At 40.8% G+C, this 24,279-nt stretch overlaps 4 protein-coding genes across 6 annotated transcripts in view; 2 read left to right on the top strand and 2 right to left on the bottom strand.

Moving 5' to 3' along the window:
- Positions 1-1,321: 1,321 nt before the first annotated feature.
- Positions 1,322-4,012, top strand: rpl34 (ribosomal protein L34). The gene is made up of 5 exons (XM_034856964.1): positions 1,322-1,493; positions 1,946-2,017; positions 2,125-2,224; positions 3,674-3,777; positions 3,888-4,012. Exons 2-5 carry the CDS (start codon positions 1,953-1,955, stop codon positions 3,970-3,972), a joined length of 354 nt encoding a protein of 117 aa, XP_034712855.1. The 5' UTR covers positions 1,322-1,493; positions 1,946-1,952; the 3' UTR covers positions 3,973-4,012.
- A 1,293-nt stretch (positions 4,013-5,305) lies between these two features.
- ostc (oligosaccharyltransferase complex subunit) lies at positions 5,306-7,458 on the top strand. The gene is made up of 4 exons (XM_034856598.1): positions 5,306-5,542; positions 5,906-5,999; positions 6,092-6,289; positions 7,048-7,458. The coding sequence occupies exons 1-4, from the start codon at positions 5,404-5,406 to the stop codon at positions 7,064-7,066; spliced, it is 450 nt and encodes a 149-aa protein (XP_034712489.1). The 5' UTR covers positions 5,306-5,403; the 3' UTR covers positions 7,067-7,458.
- Positions 7,459-11,329: 3,871 nt separating this feature from the next.
- Positions 11,330-20,040, bottom strand: etnppl (ethanolamine-phosphate phospho-lyase). Its single transcript, XM_034856597.1, has 13 exons — positions 19,796-20,040; positions 18,843-18,961; positions 17,821-17,980; positions 16,451-16,525; positions 16,256-16,346; positions 15,110-15,226; positions 14,073-14,155; positions 13,709-13,934; positions 13,180-13,334; positions 12,659-12,748; positions 11,938-12,068; positions 11,704-11,774; positions 11,330-11,511 (listed from the first exon to the last, which is right to left on the bottom strand). Exons 1-13 carry the CDS (start codon positions 19,945-19,947, stop codon positions 11,410-11,412), a joined length of 1,572 nt encoding a protein of 523 aa, XP_034712488.1. The 5' UTR covers positions 19,948-20,040; the 3' UTR covers positions 11,330-11,409.
- A 3,810-nt stretch (positions 20,041-23,850) lies between these two features.
- Positions 23,851-24,279, bottom strand: part of LOC117934667 (collagen alpha-1(XXV) chain-like) — a 6,113-nt gene continuing 5,684 nt past the window's right edge. For 2 of the 3 annotated variants that reach the window (XM_034856527.1, XM_034856530.1), the window contains one exon: positions 23,851-24,056. In XM_034856527.1, the coding sequence (XP_034712418.1) occupies positions 24,030-24,056 (27 nt within the window). In that variant the 3' untranslated portion in view covers positions 23,851-24,029. The remainder of the gene's footprint in view (positions 24,057-24,279) is intronic. The other variant, XM_034856529.1, reaches the window with a different exon arrangement.

The following is a 24,279-nucleotide window of genomic DNA, read 5'->3' as shown; positions in this document are numbered from 1 at the left end:
TTATTTAAAGACATGAACCTCATTCTTTTGTCATGGACTTTTCAGGCAGGAAAAACACAGGTGCAACTAATCCCATTGGTGGAAGGCGGCCATCGTTAACAACCCAGGTTACACCTGGGATTTCCTGACGGGACATGTCAAAATAAAATGGGAAAAAGGGCCTAAAAGGTTTTCATCGTTACCATAAGAGGTCAGGCCGGGCAAAAACTGGATTAATTCTAATTCAAGCTGTCAGGAAGCTAAACCACCCCCCCCCCCCCCCCCCCCCCCCCATCCTGACCCCAAGAACTCTGGACTCTGAATCCTACACTTTATAACAAAGACATTCAGGAACTCTTCCTTCTTTATTGCACATTTCACTATCTTTAGTCTTCTGTACTGTTTGCTTTTGCCTTACATTTGCATTATTTAGAATGTATAACTGCACTGTGCATATTACTTATTTTAATTGAATAAAGGCTTACTAATTATCTTATTTGTATGTATTACGTGTCTTTATTGCACCATGGGTTGGAGAGAAATGCATTTCGAATTGCTCTGTAGGCACATTTCTAGCACATTTAGCAGATTTGAGCAGTTACGCATCAACTTCCTTTTAGATTAATGCACATAAACATCAACTTCCTTTTAGATTAATGCACATAAACATCAACTTCCTTTTAGATTAATGCACATAAACATCAACTTCCTTTTAGATTAATGCACATAAACATCAACTTCCTTTGATATTAATGCACATGGACATCAACTTTCTTTTAGATTAATGCATATAAAGTTTTTTAGACTTAACTTGTTGGTTTTATAGAATTGGAACATCAACAAAATCAAAAAAATGGACTCCCCATGCATAGTTGTCAACTCTCAAGGTGCTGAAATTGCAGTTTTTGGTAATAATAAAATACGGAAGATTATAGGAAAACCTGAGATTTTGTTGGATTTTTTTACATTGTTTTTTGAAGAAAGAAATGTGATCACAAGTGGTTTAAGAAAAAGGTTCAAGTAAGCTCCATTTGGCCTTTTAATAAAAAGTCCACAAATGCAATCTACAAACAACGTAACTTAAATAGTTTGTGCCATTCTAATTCAAGTTAAATTGTATTTAGGATGATTTTGAAGACATGTTATCTAATCTTAGGCTTATATTTGGCGTTATATTTGCCAACTGTTTCAAATGGACTACGTTCATTGTAGATTAGGTGTGTTTTATATGTGTTTTTTCGTTTTTATATATGTTGCAATCCAGGCACTATGGAATTTCAAAATAAAAGATGCCTTTGGGAAATGCAATAAAATAAAAAATGCCATTAACGTTCGTTTCCTATTTAACAAGCATATAATTACACATTCAACAATTAGAGCCAGTCTTTTGAGCTTACGTGTGTAGTAGAGACGAACCACCAGCAGGCAGCAGCAGTCTTTATTCAGCCATCTTGGAGCATCCTAACCCGCAACCCCCGCCTTGCTCCTTCCTCTTCCGGTTACGGCGACAGCAGGTATGGCGGCCCCCAGCTTACCTCTGAAACATTACATTTTTCTAATCCACTGTAATCCTCCGTTTTAGAAGAAAACGTGAATGTTTTTGAGTGAAGATAAAACAAAGAACAAGGGTCTGTTGCTAACGATGTGGCAATTATAACAGATAGTTGTTTCTGTGAGACATTATAAAGATGCCGTCCCTGGGTCTCTAAGGCCGCCATGGAAACACTGGACTGAAAAAGATGGAGTCTCCCTAGCTTACAGCTATGCTTAACTTTTCATACCGAATTGACTTCTAGACACTATTCTCAAATGAAGTAGTCGGTTTAACTAAATCTTTTAATACCTATGTTTTCTGTGCTAACATCAAAGGAAGCCGCTGTCACTAGCGCTTAAAGCCGCACCACGGCTAGCAGCGTTAGCATGATAGCATGTTCTAGAAATTGACCCAAATATTTGTTTTTTTCAGCTTCAAAATGGTGCAACGCCTGACTTACCGTCGTAGGTTGTCCTACAACACCGCCTCCAACAAAACCAGACTGTAAGGGAACTTTTTAACGTTAATGTCTGCTTGGGTAGCCGACTATCAGCGTAGCATCTCCAGTTCCGCTAACTACACTTTATCCCTGGTCCCGTTCTGCTCTCCAGGTCCCGGACGCCCGGTAACCGTATTGTGTACCTGTACACCAAGAAGGTCGGCAAAGCCCCCAAGTCTGCATGTGGCATCTGCCCAGGAAGACTGCGTGGAGTAAGTAAAACCTTTGTATTTCGCTACTTTGCTTTCACCAGTTAGCTGTTACTGTGCCATAATACTAGCTACTGACTGAATAGGTGCTTGCGTTTGAGATCTGGATGGCCCACATGGGAACGGTCTAGTTAAATACTGGCATAAGTATGGTTGAGGTTCTTCTAACACCTGTGCAACAACTATACATTGCAGAACAAATTATAAAGTTTAAAAAAACTGTATTAGTCCCACAAGGAGAATTGACTAATTACACTTGGTTGTTATTTCAACCACACACAGGCCTGAATTACACACATGATCAGGTCCTATACATATACTAATGGAGAGAGATGTGGGGGGGCAGCCCTGAGCAGTTGGGGGGGTTTGGTGCCCAGGAGGTGAACTGGCATCTCTCCAGCTACCAGTCTACCAGCACACTGTGGTCTGTATGCAGACTTGAACCGGCTACCCCCGGGTTCCCAACCCAACTCCCTACAGACTGAGGTTAGGCTCTGAGTTTGTAGGGTGGATGAGCCGACTGTAGCCTGTAAATACACCAGCCTTTGGTGCATCAGTGTCAACACAGCTCCCTTGACTTGTTGCATAGATGTTTTAAATGGTAACCTTCTCCTGTTAGCATAATAGTGCTAAAACGGATACATACTCAAATGCATACATACTATGAGAGGAGCCAATCTTGGTTATGTGGTAAACAATCTTTAGATATGATCTTAAACGGCATTACTGCCACAGAGAGAAGCATTTTAGCAGAAGTGTTGTTTTTTCCCTCACTTTGCATCCTGAAAGTTTAATTGAGGATTAATGTAACCGCTTACATAAGTTGTAACTATAAGTTGAGAAGTGGCAATGCTAATGTGTTGGTCTTTGTTGTGGGTCAAACATTACAGGCATTTGTCAGTACTTTTCATCTGAAATGCATGATAGATAATGGGAGTCACAAAGCTACTTCACGTGCCACAATTGACCAATTGACCCACGTGGCACAAGAACCATTTAGAAGCTGGAGGTATCCAGATGTGGCTTTTTAAGATCCAGTCAAAAGGGACTTGTGTAATAATAAAAAGCAGTTGCTGCTCATTTCAAATACAACTGTTACACTGATAAAGCCGTGAGATTGAAATCAGTGCCTTGAGTAGTTGGCTTTAGAGAGGTCTCAAATCCAATTATGGAGAACTGCTTGTTAGCCTGATTGTGAACTTTTTTATAATGTAGTATTCTACACCTGTAAGGAGTAGTATACTACACCTGTAAGGACAACACACCAAAGTAAAGGTTTTCTTGATTAGTCGAGCAGTTATGCAGATCTAGAAATACAACTGAGTTAAATGGTGGTACACTGTAATTGCACATTTACTTTGACAGTCCATGTATTGTCTACATGCTCCATTCATTCATGTTGACTCCTCCAGGTCAGTATACAGCAGTGGTCTCATTGTGGTTCTCTTCTAGATCCGGGCTGTAAGACCTCAGGTTTTGATGAGGCTCTCCAAGACCAAGAAGCACGTCAGCAGGGCCTACGGAGGCTCCATGTGTGCCAAGTGTGTGCGTGACAGGTAAAGAGAAGCTTTCCCCTTTCTTCTTAATTTTGTTGCTGAGAAACTAGAATGAGTTTTGATTGGCTGATGCACTGTGTCTAATATCTGTCTCTTGATTTTATTCTCAGGATCAAGCGTGCTTTCCTGATTGAGGAGCAGAAGATCGTCGTCAAGGTGCTCAAGGCACAGGCACAGAGCCAGAAATCGAAGTAAAATGTATTTGTAAGGCCACAATAAAAAAATGACAAATCCATTTTCTGTTGTGATTTGCAATGTGTTGTTGCATTTAACTGAAAGGGAAGCCATCTATGGGACAGTTTAAACTGTAAAAACCTCCTGATAACTTAGTGTTAATTGTAGACAGGCTATGTTGAACATATGCCAAAAACTACCAGTTTAAAATGTTGATGATCTTAAAATTCAGCCCAATACAATATGGTTTAAAAAGATTGTATTAGTTTCATAATGGGTTTGAAAGTGACAACCCCAAGACTAGATTTTTCTTAAAATGACAGTTCTTGTTTGTGAAGTTTGAGTTAATTCCCTAATGCACCATCCTATTACCAAATAGTTCTTACTCTGGGGTTTTGCGGAAGATTGAAATAGCTGTGAAAGGGCTAAATAAATCAGGGTGTCCGCCGGGCCTTAAATCTCAAATTTAAAAATCTAAATTGTAGGACTTAAGGTCTTAATTTCCCTAAATCTAATACTTTAATTTTATTCCATTATTACAACTACAACTGAGACCAACATGCATCTTATATTGCAGCCAATCATTTTCCATGTTATTGGTGCGAGTCCCGTTCTGATTGGACCACACCAAGTGACTTTATTCTTCAATTTTGGGGTAGTACGAGTTTAGCGATCCTTGGTTTAATTTAAACTGGATTTAGGGCTCAGTTGATGTTACAAATGGCTTAAATTTCATTAAAAAGTCTAAAATCGGACTTGGTGAAACCGGCAGAAACCCTGATAAATAATTCTCATCAGTCATTAAGATAAACTTTACCACTGCCTATAGTGGTAAATATGATAACGCAGTTAAAATGTATTATATACTGTATTAAAAAGCATTTACATGCACTACACTGGACCAAGTGTCAATCAATAAACCAATGTCAGGTACAGTGTAAAAATCTCTACTTCCGTTTCTGCGTTCCACAATAAAAGCCCGACGTCTATTTTCTCAAAAGCGTCATCACAAAGAATTTGATTCCGGCTTTTTGTTGCTTTCAAAGTACATACACAGAAATAGAAATACATCTAAACAAGGACAACAAACCTGAACATGGTCAATATTTTTAAAATTTTTTTTAAAAGTCAACTTAAGACCAGCTTAATGTGTAATGTGAAATAAAACAATTATTATACCACTACTTTCATAGTAATGCCAATGTTAATACACACAGCCAAAACATCACACTAAAATCGAAGAATGCAAAATATTTCTTATTAAATGCATGTATTATACATAGACCGTAGAAACAGTCTATGGTATTAAAAAGCTTTTTTGAAACGGTATAAAAAAAAAAGAAGAAGAAAAAAAGATGTACATCCGGGACACGTCAACATAGCAGCTGCGCAGACGCATCCCGGCCAGCGGCAGCAGTTCTTCTCCATTGCTAGGCGATATCTACCTAAAACATGGAGACCTTATACAGTATGCCGTTTGCAGTGCTGGAATGTCCTAATGTGAAGCTGAAGAAGCCGTCGTGGCTGCATATGCCGTCGGCCATGACGGTGTATGCCGTCGTTATCGTGTCCTACTTTCTCATCACAGGAGGTAAAATAAGGAGCTGCTAAGCTAACGTTGCTAGCTTGTAAGCGTTGAATAGATACATTGTGTCAGCATTTGATAAAAGGTTAAAGCTCATACATGTGTGGTTTAAATTATGGCAGATATTGAAGGCTTTTGTTACATTTGTGAAATAACTTGCTAGCTTAAACGTAGTTAATTAAATGGACGGGACCGAGAGTTAGGCTAACTTTCTGCAGCTAAGATAGCATCCATAGACAGTTAAAGAAAGCGTTAGTAACGTTAATGGAAATACATGTGTTTTTACATCAGATTGTGTAATGTGTGTGCGATAACGCTGCTCTGACTTTCTGACGTTGTTATATATGATGTGATGATTCCATATCCCAGGTATCATCTATGATGTCATAGTGGAGCCCCCCAGTGTTGGGTCGATGACTGATGAGCATGGACACCAGCGGCCAGTGGCCTTCTTGGCATACAGGTGTGTCCCTCCAAACGTCATATTTGACGTCACACAAAATAATGCCTAGCTAATGTAAACAAATGTGTGTTTCCCCCCCCCCCCCCCCCCAGAGTAAATGGGCAGTACATCATGGAAGGACTGGCTTCCAGTTTCCTCTTCACGATGGGGGGCCTTGGCTTTATAATCCTGGACCGCTCCAATGCACCCAACATTCCCAAACTCAACCGCTTCCTGTTGCTTTTCATCGGGTTTGTCAGCGTTCTCCTCAGCTTTTTCATGGCCAGGGTGTTCATGCGCATGAAGCTGCCGTAAGTCTGAGCTTGTTTCTCATGGACAAGTATTCTGTCTCTCTTACAAAGTCAGATGGACGTAAAGTGCTCATATTCTGCTCATTGTCCGGTTCCTAATTGTATTTAGAGGTTATATCAGAGTAGGTTTACCCGGTTTTGTTTTCAAAAACATTTTTGTTGTACTATACATTGGCTGCAGCTCCTCTTTTCACCCTGTGTGTTGAGCTCTCTGTTTTAGCTACAGAGTGAGAGGTCGCACTTCTGTTCCATCTTTGTTGGGTAGTACATGTGCAGCACCTAGGTAAGGACTACTAGCCAGTCAGAAGCAGAGTATGAGGGCCCTGACAGTACCTAGGTAAGGACTACTAGCCAGTCAGAAGCAGAGTATGAGGCCCTGACAGTACCTAGGTAAGGACTACTAGCCAGTCAGGAGCAGAGTATGAGGGCCCTGACAGTACCTAGGTAAGGACTACTAGCAAGTCAGAAGCAGAGTATGAGGGCCCTGACAGTACCTAGGTAAGGACTACTAGCCAGTCAGAAGCAGAGTATGAGGGTCCTGACAGTACCTAGGTAAGGACTACTAGCCAGTCAGAAGCAGAGTATGAGGGCCCTGACAGTACCTAGGTAAGGACTACTAGCCAGTCAGAAGTACACTATAAAGGAAAGGGAAAAGCATCATATGAGCATTTTAATGTTTAACGATGTCTGTAATTCTACTACTCTGAACTAACAATTGTTGCTTCAGTTTGTTACAAATTAATATTTTGTCTTTTCAGAGGATACCTCATGGGCTAAAAACAGCAAGAGAACACGTTAATGGCTTTGATGGAGAGGACAGCAAATGTACGGGGGCCCAACTCAAATTTTGGATAAATGCAATAATCAACAACTATCCAGGACTGAAAGCACCGACCTGGCTCAAAAAGTCACTGGCTCCGTCTCCTGGGTGTTCAGTGACTTCCTTTCCTCTCCTTCTCTCTACGTTTCCATACAAACGGATCACTTACAGGCACTTGATAAATCTATTTTATGTTGTCTTGATACAACTACAATACCCAGGTACCCCTCAGTACAGTGCATCAGTTGAAACCACTAGTTAGTGGCAGAAATGGACATTTAATTTCACTTTTTACCAAAAGAAGCTACAAGTACCAAGAAGCAGGTGGAAATCTCCCAAACCCCTGGAGAAAAGAAAAAAGTAAAGTAAGTTACTGAACACTGTTGGTGTGGAGCCACTGGTATTAGGACTGGGTGAATCAGTTAGGGGGGGGGGGGGGGGGGGGGGGGGGGGGGGGGGGGGAGTCTAAATAATGTTAAAGTTGGACGTATGTAAGACAAAATCATTGACACAGCTTTGGACTTGTCGCAGTTGCATTTTTGTACAAGGATGTGAAATAAATCTTCTTTTCAGAGCTCCCTGCAGTCGTCATATGTAAAGGCTGCTGTCAGTTATTTTCGACATCAATATCTAGAAGTGCGTGCGTTCGTGCGTGTGTGCGTGTGTCCCCCTCCAGAAGGGGGCGTCCTAGATCTCCCATGCAGGCAGTAGTGTTTCCATTGTACTGCAGTGTAAGACAGCATTGGACGATCTGACCCTCAATCCTGAGTATTGACACTAATATGATTTCATAGCTATATTAGTCATGCTTATCCACCCAGAGTCCAGTTATTGGGTACTGTGGGGACCCAGCTTGTGAAGGGAAAGGAAGCAACATAAAACCACATGTTTTATTATGGTTATTGCTTCTTATGCCAGAGGTTTTAGGGCTAAAATTTTACATTAGAAATAAATTACTGACTGTGTTTTTCTAGTCTGCAATTTTTTTACCTAAAATCATAACCCATCCTATCTGCATAGCCGTTACTGTTGGTTCAGCAGTGCGTGTAGTACACCCCATTACATAAAGGGTGAGACGCAGAGTATGCTGAAAACACCATCTGTTGACAGTAGGTAATCGGTTGTGGTTTCGAGTCATTGTCCTGCTGAAACCCCCATGACCTCTTACGCAGACCCAACTTTCTGACACCAGGCCCTACATTATGTGCCAAAGTCTTTTCATAGTGACCAGAGTTCATGACACCTTGCACGCAGTCAATGCACCCAGTGCCAGAGGCAGCAAAACATCCTCGACCCTCCACCATGTTTGACTGTAGGTACTGTGTTCTTTTCTTTGTAGGCCTCTCTCCGTTTTCTGTAAACAGTAGAATTACCTGCTTAGTCTCATTGGTCCACACAGAAGGATTGAGGGTTACTCAGTTGCATTTTTGCAAACTGCATTCTGGCTTTTTTTCTGCCTCTGTGTCAGAAGGGGGGGTTCTCCTCGGTCTCCTGCCACAGCACTTCACCAGACAGACGTCTGGTTCCAGCTGACACTGATGCACCCCGAGTCCGCAGGATAGTCTGAATTTGCGTGGAAGTTGACTGAGGTTAAGTATCCACCATTCGAACTATCCTGTGTTGCATTCTTTCATCAATTTAAAAAAAAAGTAAACATACCCCTATGTTAAATTCCCATAGAGGCAGGCCCATTTTATTTTTAAAGGCCAGTTATTTCATGGATCAGAATACTATGCATCCTGCATCCTGATAGGGTTCTCTTGGCATTTGAAATTAAAATAACCCCATCAATACATCAACCGATGTGTCCCTGAGCAAGACACTTGCCCCACAACAAGCCCCTATTTGCTCCAGAGGGGTGCCCTCTGACACACATAGTAATTGTAAGTTGCTTTGGATAAAAGAGTCAGTGAAATTATATAATGTAAAATGTAATATTTTATTTCAGACTAATACCTGGTTTGATTTGCATTGAGAGATGATTTTATGGAAAGTACCCCATGCCAATCTTGTGTATACTTATGCCCCTGTATTTTACATAGGGGGTGTATACTTATGCCCCGGTATTTTAACATAGGGGGTGTATACTTATGCCCCTGTATTTTAACATAGGGGGGTGTATACTTATGCCCCTGTATTTTAACATAGGGGGTGTATACTTATGCCCCTGTATTTTAACATAGGGGGGTGTATACTTATGCCCCCTGTATTTTAACATAGGGGGGTGTATACTTATGCCCCTGTATTTTAACATAGGGGGGTGTATACTTATGCCCCTGTATTTTAACATGGGGGGGGGGTATACTTATGCCCCTGTGTTTTAACATAGGGGGGTGTATACTTATGCCCCTGTATTTTAACATAGGGGGGGTGTATACTTATGCCCCTGTATTTTAACATATGGGGGTGTATAAGGGGGGTGTATACTTATGCCCCCTGTATTTTAAGGAAGAACATTTACGATACGTTATTCATTCACAAAGAAAATGAGTGTCCTTAAAAGGTTGGATTTTTCCTTTTTTTTTAATTAAAGCATTAACATCAATTTCCAAACAATGTTTTTTATGCTTCATTTTATCCAACTCTAGCATGGGATCCTAAACTTCTGAGTAGCACTGTAAACTCGAGAGCAAGCCTCATTACTTTTGAGGAGGTCACCCCACTGATGAAGTCCAAAACTAATCAAATGAAACACTGCTTTGGGTATTCATAAGGAAATCATCGAGCTTATAATGGTGAGAAATGGAGCATACCTGTGCTGTCAGTGGACAGGACGGTCACAGCTGGAGTTCCCTAACTCCAAATACTGTACATTGAACGCTACATAGATGCATAAATATGGCAGAAACTGAGAGTAAATCATTGTCTAATGCTATCAGGAAGTAAAAGTCAATGGATCAATATGTTAGCTGTAATAAAAGTTGAGGACTTAGGTATTCCATAACCACCTGGAAAGCAGTAATAAAGTGCTGTACCTTCAACCCTGAGACACATCAGTGAAGTTATTAATATTAATAATAATGCCCTTGGTATACTACCACTCAGTACTTAATGCTATGCCAAAGGAAAAAAAGTCATCATTTTTTCCCAGTGGCTCTTAGATTTGTCCAAAGGTTATCATTTTCCTATTTTACCTTTATTGACAAAAAGTCACACTTTACTTTTTATTTATAAAAAGGACAACACACGTTAGCATTTCTGTAAGTGTAAGTCAATTTTCCACACTCAATACTAAATGAGACATCGTCCCACTGTCTAATAACTTGCCACCTGTCTGCTTATCTCCACGTTATGGAGAATGAATTAGGACTTTAGTCAACTCTACACCTCCAGGGACATCATTCACTAGAGGAGGAGCCTCTCTTTGACGCCAACATGCAACGAAGAAATGTTTGGGAATCATATCCAGTCTGTGTTCAAATAGGGAACATTGGTAAATAATTGCAGACTTGTCAAACAGTGTCCATGTTTGTTTGAGGCAGAGTGGAACGAGGTATCCTAGTTCTCACTATCCTGTGCTGTATATTCTGCCTGCACCCGATTTAATCCTCATAGAAAGCTCAGTTTTACCCATTGATCAACAAAGTATTTTATTTAATACAGATTGATCACCACAACATTAGTAAATGTCTCTAAAGGTATTTCATACCTATACATAGAGCAAATATATTAACCAGCGAACGCTGCATTTTAATGCACAAGTCACCATTAAGACATCATTAAATGTTAAACAAAACCCCTTTGGGTTTATTAACATTAAAATTCCCTGAAATAGTGATAAAGTGATTGTTGGCAAAAATTAAAATAAAGAGTATACAAGTTGTGTAGAATGGTAGATCGCACAATAAGGGGATAAAACCATAATATACATGTTATGATATACAAGTGGCTTGATTCCTAAGTTTAACATTAAAAAAATTCCTGAGAAGACTCAAATAAAACTGTATATTATTGTGATTATTAAATAATTAAAAAAACATTTTTCATTAGATTACATGCAAAGGCACCTAATACTTTACATTTACATAACGCTTTACAAAGTCCTCAAAAGGTGCGTAACATACTGTAGGATACATATGAGCAGTGATATATGATATGAGTAATCATTTTAATAATGACGATGAAGTAGAGAATGCAGGATTTAAAGTGGTTTCCCCGGTGTTATGTCACCTTGGATATCATTATGTGTGCTAGGTGATTGCATCACTGCTGGCTCCTCAGACCTTACCTCTACATTTGACATGGTTTAATCCCAGTTAAAAGGTAAAATCACGTCGCAGCTCGGACTCTGTGGCCAGCGTTATGTCTTGAGGCGTTTGGCTCGTTGAGGGACTCCTTGACTGTCCCCTCTGCTGTGGGCTAACCCGCTGTGATGCTGCTGTCCATGGTCATCAGTTGGCAGCTGGAGATAAAAACCAAGAAGAGATGTAGTTGAGTTGGAAATTCAATACAATTTCGACATGTTGTGTTGTCTATTCCAAACTAGTCTCTTTTACGCAAATAGTCCACATCTTTGGTGAAACTATCCAGGGTTTATTGAATTTTATCAGATGTTTTGGAGGTGATCATATTTAGGAAGCGGAGTCACACTTACCTTTCTCTTACTACTCTCATTCTCAACACTCAGTGCGTGATGCGACGTCAGGCCCAATGCTTCCTCCAGCTCTGGAAACAGACACAACAACACACGCGATGGAGACCGTGTTCAGCGCTAGCAGGCAACCAACACACACCTTGGTCCTTTAAATAATGCACAGAGCAGAAAGAAGACGCTGTGTTCCAGCACCAGCATCCCAGTCCAGACAGGGCTGGGGAAAACGGGACGTACCTGTGAGAATGTGGTCCATTTTCTCCACCACCAGGTCAGCGTCCTCCACAGTGAAGCACATGGGCGGCTTGAATTTGAGCACATTGCGATGCGGTCCGTCAGCACTGAGAAGGATGCGCTGTTCCTTCAGCCTGGGAGAAAACAGTCATTATTCTCCACCCTGGATCAATTTACACATTTACACTTAGTGGTTAAGTCATTTAAAATGCCGTTTTCCCAACTAACATTCTGACTACTCGTAGCAGAAAAAAGCACACGTGGAACTTATAGTACTCATAGTACCTGCTCTGCTTCATGCAAGTATCCAGTACGCAGTTAGCCAGCATGCACACCTTAATGGATGCAGCCTAATTAATGTTATTAATTACACCTATGCTTTTCCTGCTGAGCCAAAATGTCTGCTGTAAAAAAAGGCCTATTGCAGTAAAAGCGTAATATCGGTTGATTGAGGTGATATTGAACCCTGAGCAAATGTCAGGGTTCCTCGTTTCATGATGAAGTTCTGTTGTGATATGAGAAACGGGTTCTTCATGGTTCACCAAGCGTTCATAACACTGGAGGAAGTTGGTGTTTGGGGTATGGCCGTTGTATAAAACATGAATGAGTTCTCCGAGCAGAGAATAGAGGAGCTGCAGAGCAGCCGCTTTACTTTAAATGTGGTATACGATTTTTTTTCTCATCAATATGACATCAAACCCTTGTTTCTCACACTTCTACTTACCTATATATGACTTCTTGGGCCTCCGCTGTAGCAGGAGTGAGCTTCAGCCGGTCCTTCACCAGCTCCAACCCAACAAAGAGGCCACGACCCCTGCAACGTGACGCCATTTGGGTTTCATCATCTCTGACCTCAGCCTACTTCTCAGAAATCTTGCACAGAAAGTGATTTGACCAAAACGTGTGCTGGATCATGGTAACATACACCAAATTGAGCCCTTTAAGTTATAATGTACTGCTTTTCATAATATGTGTCAGTAGCAGTTGGCTGTTACCCTAGGTAAATATGTTACAAACCAACCACAATGGTTAACAATCACTGACACCAATGTATCACTGCAAGAACATCTGATGCCAAAATGATGTTCCATAGTGCAGTCACTGCATTACATGTTGGTCCAGGGGTGATGGAAACATGACAAACATATGGTGGTGTGTCGGATATAATCAGCAGGTTTCTGGAACAGCTTTACAGAAGTGATCAGCTGTTGTCGCACACTGTCACTGCGTGCTGTGGGTGCCTACCTGATGTCACCCACCAGCGGATGTTTCTCCTTCTGCTTTTCCAGCAGACTGGTCAGGTATCGGCCCACGCGCAGGGCATTGCCCTGGAGATCCTCTTTCACAATCACGTCTAGGACGGCCATGCCGATGGCACACGACACTGGGTTGCCGCCAAACTGAGAAATTTAAAACACACACAGACAACAGATTACACCAAGGTCACCATCCGGCCACTGGGGAAATCAGCTGGTTGGGGAAATCTGTAAACTGAGGACAGAGCCATGAGTCAGCATCGTTCTGTTCACGCTAAACTGACAAAGAACTGCTCCAACTCTCCTTCATTTGTTTTAATATCCAAACTATTCTCTTTTCACAGGAAATTAGTGTGAAAAGAAAAGCTGGCTAAGAAAATGATATATTATAATATTATATATATACTGCATAATATACAGTATATGTTCAAAAATGTTTGCAGAAGGATGGCACAAAAGAAAATTGACGTTTTCTTATATTATTTGCACAGTTCTTCCTTCTTCTAGGTAATGCTTACTGTATTGAAATACTCCATTCCAGAGGACATGAAGGCCTCGGCCACCTCTTTGGTCGTGACCACACATGACATGGGGTGGCCGTTGCCGATAGGCTTTCCCATGGTGACGATGTCCGGCACAAAGTCCTCTCCCTGGAGCTGGAAGGCCCAGAAGTGAGTGCCAACACGGCCAAAGCCCACTTGGACTTCATCAGCGATGAAAAGGCCCCCTGCCTGGCGGACATGTCTGTGGAGGGACAGAAAGGTCCATGGGTGCAGAGATGAACTCAAGCTAGTTATTCATTCACTAAAACAAAAAAAGGTTTAAAGAAACACTTTCAAGAGTATGAGCATGAACAAGTCTCTGCTTTAGCTGGGTACATACTGTGCCACTTGTTGGAAGTAGCCCTGGGGGGGAATGACCTGCCCGCCACAACTCTGCAATGACTCAGCAATAAAAGCAGCGATCTGCACAGGAGATAAAGCATAAGGTCGACCAATTTAAAGCCATGCTGATAAACAGAAAAAGAGGAGGAGTTCTGATCTCCCTCTTCCAGAAGCGTGCGGTGTCACTTTTCAGCTGGCAGAGCCGGGACAGAAACGAATGTTACCGGGTAGGTCACTATGAAGTCCAATGACATCACCAGCGTAGTCACGTGAAAATAGTACACGGTTGTGTATTTTATAAGATCAGTAGGATACAACTTATAATCACATTCATGTATCTCTCCAGTCATTGTTGGTTTTCCTGTAGATGCATATCTGCACAAACATACTGTACATGAGAAGCTGTATTATTTTTACAATCCCTCGGACTTACAGATGTCCTGCGTTCTGGTTACGGGGTGGTTTTGTTCCCCTTCCCCGCCGTGCGTCATACACCGGGGGCGGATTTCGTTGGTTTGGGGATTTTTCTTGGTTATTTGTGTGACTGCCATTAAAGTAAGTAGTCTACGTGATTAAGTGGTTTCTTCCATTTAGTCCAGTTATGAGTGTTGGTGTTTTTTAAGTGAGTGTTTTAGTTGTTAAAATAGTGGAGTGATGTTATATACGATCAAAAATCAGCATGGATGGACCGGAGGCACTTCCTGTCCAGCCTGTGTTTTGCACATGGCTTCCTCAAAATCAGGTCTAGCACAGTACAGATGCACAAGGTGGTATTCATGGGTCAGAGTCCCTTACACATTTCTTGTGGTCTGGGATTTGACCCTAAAAGCCAGAGTGCTTGGCCTGAATCTGGGAATCGTGAGAAAAGGAAAGAAAAAGGGAACTGCCACATTGCATATGTCTTTTTTGTAATTCAGGGCCATTTCCATGAAAAAAAAAAGATTAATTCTTTAAAGACAAAACAACATTTTTGAGGTTATTTCTGCCGCATTGAGCTACTACTGGTAACACAATGAGATCAAACACAAACTGTACCTTGCCTCCTTTGTTAGTAACACTTTGGATCATGTCTTTGACTTCATCTGCATATGCTGTGGCCGAGTCTGGGTGCTCCCCTCTGTATTTGCCTCGGTAGACATCTGGGCTGGGAGCCTGTGTAGGGGGCGAGATGATGAGATTTTGAGACATTGAGATGTTCTAAATCATATATGATGTATCATAAAATCTATAGTGTATAATACACATTCACAATAACAGAGGCAGATAAACTCCAGCTTGATTCCTTAGCGTCTATGATCATGGACTCTCATGAGTTTAGCTTGTCTGGTGACAGATATCCTGTATTTTTGTCCATAGTATGAATCCTACAATTCCAGTAATGCAACTTAATAGAAGAAGAAGAAGAAGAAGAATGCCTTTATCTATCCACCGAGGGGAAATTCCCAAGAGTATTATACATATATATAAACATACATAGCATTTTTTATTAAACCCGTCTTATTGGATAAATGCTCTCATCTTATAAACTCCTTAACCTGTTATGTTAGTTAGTTCAACACGGCATATCAACAAAAAATACAGATTAAATATAGATATATCAGAAATATAATTTGCTTACGATTCAACTGAGGAGCTGGTAAAGTAGCACAAGAATCTCAGCCACGGTTTACTATGATGCTAATGTCCGGTGCTCCACCCAGGCCAACCAGTTGGTCCAGGCACTCATTAGGTAGAGATTCAGGGACAGCTGGGTCATTTAAATCACTAATGTGTGCCTCACACTTCTAACTAAAAGAAATAAAGCCAGCAGTAGTTTTTACCCTGTAGGATTGGGCTATCTGCCTTAACTCTGTCTGTCCTCTGATAGTATGAGAATACTAGTTAGTACTACAGTATAATTCCTCTGTCTGTCCTCTGGGATTAAAGTGGTTTTAAGGGGAAGTTGCAACACTTGCCTGACACCAGCAGTATATACTCTCCCCTTTAAAAGCAATTTGGTGGCTCCTTGCCGAGCTGAAATTGTCCAAAAAAAACTTCTATTTTATTCTTCTGTCTCTTCTTTTCCTCTCCCCCACAAACACAGAGTGTAGACTCAGCAGCCTGCCACTGCTCAGTGGTGCCCGTTGAGTCATGGGCTTTTCATAGTGTGCAGGCAGGCGGACGGGGAGAAAAAGCACTCACCACATGGACATGTTGATTCTGCTCAGCATCGGAGTGGTGGAACTTATACGGACTGATGTCAATGAGCGATGAGACGTGGCCGTGATACGCGCTGCACACAAAGCAAACAAGTCATTCAGTTCAATAAGGACATTCACCACTCATTATCATCTATATGCTCTCATTTTGCTCTCCTTCTTGAGCCGTAACACTTACTTGTCCATCGTGATGATATCTTTGTGGCCTGTGTACTGCCATGCCAGACGGAGGGCCAGGTCGTTGGCTTCAGAACTGTTCAAGGGGGCAAGGGTTACTTTGAGTTACTCAGTCTCCACAAAATACACAGGTGAAGCCATGGATGTCACTAGCACGTCAGACACAGTCTGATGTTTTCCTTCCCTATGAGGGCATATGAGGCGACACCTATTTATTAATATTGGGAATTGGGTGTAAAGCCTAATAGGGATTGGAGATCTTGAGAAGATATTGAATCTATTTCAACACTGAAACCTAGTTTGTTTTGTTCCATAGTTCATACAGTATAGAGACTACTACAGACTAGTAGATTAGTTAGTACTACAATACCAGTTTTGCAAGTTGAACATGTAAAAACAGGTTTGTTTCTGCAATGAACGGCCAGTAGTGGGAAGGCTTTTTCCGGTTTTTGGAATGCGGCTGCAGGATTTTTCTCCCATTCAACCTCAAGAACATTATTGAGGTTTTCTAGTTCATCTCTTAGGTGTTAGATGGGGTTTAGGTCAGGGATCTGTGCGGGCCAGTCAAGTTCTTCCACACCAAACAGAAACGTTATGGACCCCAGGGGCATCACGGTCATGTTGAAAGGAATTTACCCAAACTGTGGGTAAAAGTGCAGTGTTGTCTATAATCTTGCTGGTTGGTAATGCATGTCCCAGAGGTGGAATACAATAGTTTACTGTATATTTCCCCTTGTCTTCAGTGTGCAACCTAATTGCACCTAAGTGCACTTTTGTACTGTTGCACATGCCAGTTAGAAAACCCATGCAGTAATAACTTCACATCTGTTGTGTCTATTTTATAACTTCTTTCAGGACACCAATTTCTGTTTTACCGATAAATACTCAGCGTGGTATTGAGTGGATCATTATCTACAACATTATTATCCATGACCAGATAATTCCTGTTCACTCAGCAGAACTTCAGCATGGGGTGTAAATAAGTAACCACGCCAGACTGATCCACTTTGATAACGAGGGGTGTTAGGATGCCTGTGTCCAGCCTGACACATGCATATTATAATGTGTGGAACTACTGGTACTCCCTAGAAACTTCCTAAATCAACTAAAATATCATACTTGAAAATCCAGACAACCAACAAGAAAAAGTGATCAATTTATTGCATAACTTTATGGCTCTTAAGGGGGAGAGTCTATCAGGTTGAGCAATTAAAGAAGATCTATTGCAAGTTTCATCTGTCAATTAACCCCCTGTAAGTCTCTATTAGCAAGGTGCCATCAGCCAAACCTGATCCACTACCCAAAAAAACTCTTATCTCTCAAGCTCTCTTTGACATGTATGATTTGAGGAGTTAGGACATGCAAACATACCCAGAATTAACAAAGTAGCACACAGACAGCTTGGCGGGCAGCGTGGCCTGCAGCCTCTGGGCGTACAGCACAAGGTTGTCGTGCAAGAATCGCGAGTTGGTGTTGAGTAGTTCCATCTGCTGAGCTCCCGCCTTCACCACATCTGGGTGACAATGGCCCACTGAGGAAGTGAAGAAAAGATGGACACACATGGACCTCACATTCGGGATAAAAACACGCGTCAGACTGTAATTTGAGGTCAAAACAGAGCAAGACAACAGACACTGAAAGCACATAATTGGATGCTGAAATTAAAGAGGGGTGAATGTGGTGGGCCAGCACTCAAGTGCTGCATTTAAGTACAGATCTGACGTACTTGTACTTTAGTTGAGTTTTTTTGCTTTCTCACTACTTCCCTCCACTACATGTCAAAGAGAAAAGTTGTACTTTTTACTGCACTATATCCATCAGAGATTTAGTTACTAGTAGAGCTGGGCAATATATGGATATTATATCAATATCGTTATATGAGACTAGATATCGCCTTAGATTTCGGATATAAAATATATCATAATATTGCATAAGTGGTGTCTTTTCCTAGATTTAAAGGCGTTACAGTAAAGTAGTAAAATAGTCAACACTACAATATCATTAAGGTATCGATATTGAGGTATTTGGTCAAAAATATCATGATATTTGATTTTCTCTACAGTATATCGCCCAGCTCTTGTTACTAGTGCCTTTACAAATTAAGATTGTTGGACACAAAGCTTTATTATATGTTTTATTATGAATATATATAGAATTTACAGGCCTCCAATTTCAGAACACTAAAGTGTTTCTAAAATATGAGGATTTCTCTGTAATGAGTACTTTTAATACTTTCTCCATAGGATACTTACACAGGATATTTTACTTAAGTGACATTTCCAATGCAGGAGAGTATTTTTTTGTGGTATTAGTACTTTTACTTAAGTAAAGGTTCTTAATACTTCCTCCACCACTGCTGATAATAAATCTAATGTACATATTTGTGCGTTTACCATGAGCCACGTTGTTGATGCAGTCCAGGTAGCGCTGTCCCTTTTCATCGTACATGTACTGGCCTTTGGCTTGGACAATCTTGATAGGGTCATGGCTGAAGAAAATCTTACAAGATGGCCTGCAGAGGAGGTAATATTAATATTTCCATACGCCCAACCTCGGGTAACATGTGTTGTGTTGTACAGTGGGAAATGTGAATCCAAAGAGTAAAAAAAAAATGTAACCAACAGCAAAGAAAACCAAAAAAAGTAATAAGTAGGTATAATATTTGGTCTGTTGTGGAAGGAATTCTTCATTAATGTCTTTTCAGTAATTCATATTTTATCCAGAAGCCATATTTGAGCACACATACTGTACATGTAGACTCCTTTAAATGTGAAGGGGGAGATTAAAAAAGAGAAACTGGATCTGGGAATTCTCCCAGAATCACAACTGATTCATATCTAGCTGCTCAGTCGGAATATTATTAACCTGGAGTCCCATTCTCTGTCTCAATAATCATAAATATGAAGTTGTATGCCTGTTGACATACTGTACATCCATTTAAAATGTAGCCAATGGAAAATATAAAGAATAAAGAGTCTTTTCTCCACTAAAGTTCCTCTCTCTATTGCTCTCTAGTAGCATGTTTAGCTTCGTCATCCTCAAGGCTACTTTTACTTTGATCCTTTAAGTACATTTCCAAGCGTGTACTTTGTTACTTTTACTTGAGTAAAGAAGTTAAATCAGTACTTCTACTGTTACCAGAGTATTTTCTTTAAACACAAGTCTCTGTACTTCTACTTAAGTACTTAAAGTAAGTGAGTACTTTGTGTAGCTCCGGTAAGAGACATGAGAAGTTACCAGGAGGCTAGGCGGTGTAGTTTACAGTAAAATATGGTTGTGTGTGTGTGTGTGTGTGTGTGTGTGTGTGTGTGTGTGTGTGTGTGTGTGTGTGTGTGTGTTATCATACCCAATGTGCTTCCTCCTCAGGTCTATCGTCTTGTTCTTGTCAAATATTTCCGCGGACATCCTGCTGTAGTCCGGCTGGAGGACGACGCTCCGTCTCGGGGACCGGGACCAGCTACAGCCGCTCGAGCAGAAAAAAAAAACCCGCCTGTGCATTTATAGTGCACGCGCGCGCGCAGAGGCAGAACGACGCACGAGGCTGCCGCCTGGCACCTGGCCGGACGCGGCGGTGGACAGCTCGCACGTGCGTCGACGATGGTGACGTAGTCTCTGTCTGAATCTTCTTTAACTGTGTATGGACTGAATACTAGGTTATACTATGCATTTTAGTTGGGTAATGTAAGTACATTTACTCTGTAAGTACATTAAAGTGCCTACTTTATTCTACTTTTGTCTTTCTCATTTCAGAAGCAGATATTGCACATTTCCCAATGTTTATCAAATAATTTGACCTCACTACATTTAGTTACTGGTTAATTTACAAAATTTAGCCTATATTTTATATTCAAAATATCATTAGAAGTAAAAAAACAGTATAGAAAATAGTTCAAATGAACTCCACCAGCTACTGTAAAAACTAGCAGGCCTATAATATTTATATATATATATATAATATAACATAATATGGTGATTATTAACACTGACAGGAGCCATCCTGCAGCAAAATAGGTTCTTCCTTACTTCATACTTCATATTTTAGGCTGATATTTGTATGTTTACATCTGAAATGTGAGGCTTTTTAGTAAAAGGTTAGCACATATAAATGTAGCCATTTTCAATACTTGCTACATTTCCTTTATTATTTATATTCATTTGTCTTAAAATGCCACAGGTAACCTGGACGAACTTTGGGGCTCATCCAGGATGGAGGCAAGTCGGCATATTGACAAGAGGTTGATCATGTGGTGCTCTGGTGCAGTCGACACAACCTAGAGCTAAACACTCTAAAGACTGTGGAGATGGGGGTGGACTTTATGGAGCCCCCCACAGTGCTGGCCCCCCTTACAACACCCAAATGTAAACTCATTAAAGTTTTTGGCCTCCATCTTGCAAAGTATTTCGCACTAATACTTTTTGCACTTTACATCCCACTCCATGTGTACTTTACTTGATATCATGTCTTATTTGTACTTTGTAAATTGACATGTGCCTGTACAATATAGACAACAATATACATATGTATATTGTTGTCTATATTGTACATTTGTCTTTATTGTTTATGTATACTACTGCATGTCTATTTGTTGAATGTATAGAGAGTTAACACCTACCAAAGTCAAATTCCTTGTGTAGTTAAGTATACTTGGCCAATAAAACTGAATGTGGTTCTGAAGTGTACATTTTTTATACATACATTGGTTTCTGGTTGCTAGGTACAGTTATTCAAGAACATAACAGTTAGTGATCCAAGACCCTGTATGGGATATTGAGGACTACCAATAAAGGCAAGTCTATTGTTTGATGTAGTTGAAAGACTGTTTATTTGGCTCCAACAGTACAGTCATATGAAATGTCATCTTGAAATATAGTAGTGTGTAAACACTAGGCTCTTTAAAGAAATGTCAATCAAATGGGTAAAAATGAGTACAAACACAGAACAAAGAAACTGAGCATTTACAACCAAAAAAACAACCTCAAAGCCGACGTGGATTTTGCTTAGCATTCTGGGAGATTATGTGACAATCCACTTGTTTGAGTAAGGCGTGTTGCTGGGGGGGTTCAGATCTGAAGGGTTTCTGATAAGAAACAAGTGTATTTTAGCAGAATGCAGATGGATGCGACCGTCAGTTATCCTACACCAGGACCTTTATTGTGAAAGGTTTTGTGTGTGCTACAGTTTCTTCAGAGAAAGACTGGACTCATCACGACGACGAGGCCGATCCGTGGGTCATTTCTTCTGTTAATACGGATATGGAAATACATGTTTCTAATATTTTTGCAGTTCTCCTAATAGCTAAGTAAACTAACTTTGAATATTTAACAAGAAAACAACAATTCAAAAAACAAAAATCAATCAAATTAAAAAAAAAAATCAATGAAAAAATTAGCTGCACATGCTACAACTTGTTAGACCAAATACTGTAACAAAGGCTGGAACACAACACAAAAAAACACGTTGCAACAATTTAGTGAATAAATGGAAATTTGGAACATTTTGAAACACGCGTGGAGGGACAGTGTTTGAGGAAATGTTTCAACCAATCAAAAATTGAGATTTAATGTGAGGTCCATGTTAGGTTCATGTGTTTCCAGGTAGTGGTTTACAGGGCGGCACGACCACACTGACGGAGCTATAGAGATCACAATGATGTGACACGCCAGCTGCATTTGATGCCACACACATCAACCAAAGGATAAATTGCACTTCTTGTCGAATTAGCACACATTTTAACAGCACATTAATAATCCACTATACATATATCAAACTACATTCAATGCAAAGAGAGAGAGAGAGAGAGAGAGAGAGAGACAAAAAAGAGGAAGAGTGAGAAAAAGCTGTGACGTGTTAGCTTTTTGACCCAAAATTAAATAAAAGCAGACAAACCGTTGTAAGGCATATCCTCTGATTTAAACGCACAGTGAATACACACAGGTGTGTTTTTGTGTATATGACCACCCTCCTTCACACTGTTCCAGTTGCATGACCGTGATGCCTTCAGGTGATCCTCGTAAAATCAAGAGAGACGCAGCGGAAACTAACACCAAAAGCCAAAGGAATGCTGTTTAGAACCAAAATGCCTTCATTTAAAAAAATCATAGAAAAATAAATAATGTACCCCTTCAAATATAGAGACAAATATATGCACAAAAAAAAATAAAAGTTACATACATAAAACCCCAACAACAATAAAGAAACTTGTTGTGTAGATCTTGCCACTGGTAGAGCACATCAACTGAGCCGTTGCTGACCTCCAATCAGATAGCACCATTAAAATCTCTACAGATGTGCATCTCTTCTCCAGAACCGTGAGATGGAGTGTACAACCAAACGGAAACCACGCGGCAATGCATCGCCTTGAATCCACCCGCGGTGGCTGCTACGTCACAACAAAATGTTGGTGTTTCACATCTGCCCCTGCAGGAAATCACTCATGCGTGTTTCTAATGTTGGAGAAAAGAAGTACTGGGAGTGTCACCTTGCATAGCACCGACTATGTCAGAAGGCAATTTGAATATAAGAGATATGAAGAGATGTTTAAACATTTAGGTGGGGAATAAACCTGTTGCTCCATCTGATATGGAATGTGACATAACTGGCCACTAAGAAACTGTGTGTATACTTGAAGTTGACCAATTAACTGGAACTGAAACTGTAATACACACTTTCCAAATGTTTAAGACAATACATGAGGTGTAATGCAACTGAGATTGTTCTGAAATGTCATCTACTGCATGTTTGGTTTAATCTTAATTAGAGCTGAATGAACTCCGACCAGGAAACAACGCGTCTGAGACACCCTGGGAGTCATGCTCGTTTTCAATATTGAAGAAATCCATAAGTAATAAGTTGTGTTCATGCAGTGGATTGAAAACACTAACTAACATCAAGTCCAGAATGAACACGCTTCTTCAAAACCACGAGTAAGATCGCCAGTCAACAATGAATAAGGTCTTACTGGAACCTACACTCTACTTCAATATTTTGTAAAAAATAAAAAATAAAAATAAAGATTTGAATGAAAAACTGTGTGCAATGTGTGTCTTTCCAATACTCCCACCAAACAAAGCTTTCCCTCCTGAAATGAAATGAACAACATTCCAATAATCCCAAATATGATATAAAGTTGTACATTTCTGATAAAGGAATGAATAAAAGCTTGAGGCACCAAAGGCTATAATACACAAAATACTGACATTTTTAAAGAATGAGAGCAAAAAGAAGAAAGAAAAACGACATGATTGCATTGCGTTAATGCTCTCAGTAGATGTTGTCAGGAGAAGCCGATGCTCCAGCTGATCTCCATGGAGATCGATGAGACTCTCGGCGACTCTCCTGCAGAATCCACGCCGGGGGGGGGGGGGGGGGGGGGGGGGGGGGGGGGGGGGGGGTCCCGAGCAGGCCGGTCCGATCTCAAATCCCCGGCTCAGTCGTCCCCGTCCTGCTCGGAGACGTGTGGATGTTGGGGAGGCGCCGCGCTGACGACGATATGTGATATCATATCCTCTGCAGGCATCACCACAATAAAGCAACAATAACCAACAGCTTTACTTTCTAGGGGGGGGAGGGGGGGGGGTTCTCAGGCTACCAGCCATGGCGTGACTCCCTTGGGAAGATCAAAGGAAAGCAGAAATGACGTATTCAGAGCTCCGGGGTTGTCGTTTCTTTAGTTTCGTTAGTGTTGGTTTTCTTTTCTGCAGAAGCCATGATGCAACCACAAAACAGCCACATGTATGTACAGTACATATAAATATAGATTCAGTATACTACTCATGCTTTTGGCAGGGTCAGTGGTGCAATGTTCTGTTTGCCACAGTTTTCTTTTCTCA

This window comes from Etheostoma cragini, chromosome 19, assembly GCF_013103735.1.
Source record: "Etheostoma cragini isolate CJK2018 chromosome 19, CSU_Ecrag_1.0, whole genome shotgun sequence".
NCBI classification, from domain to species: domain Eukaryota; kingdom Metazoa; phylum Chordata; class Actinopteri; order Perciformes; family Percidae; genus Etheostoma; species Etheostoma cragini.
Note: the sequence above shows the minus strand (reverse complement) of the source record. Positions and strands in the feature narration are given on the sequence as shown.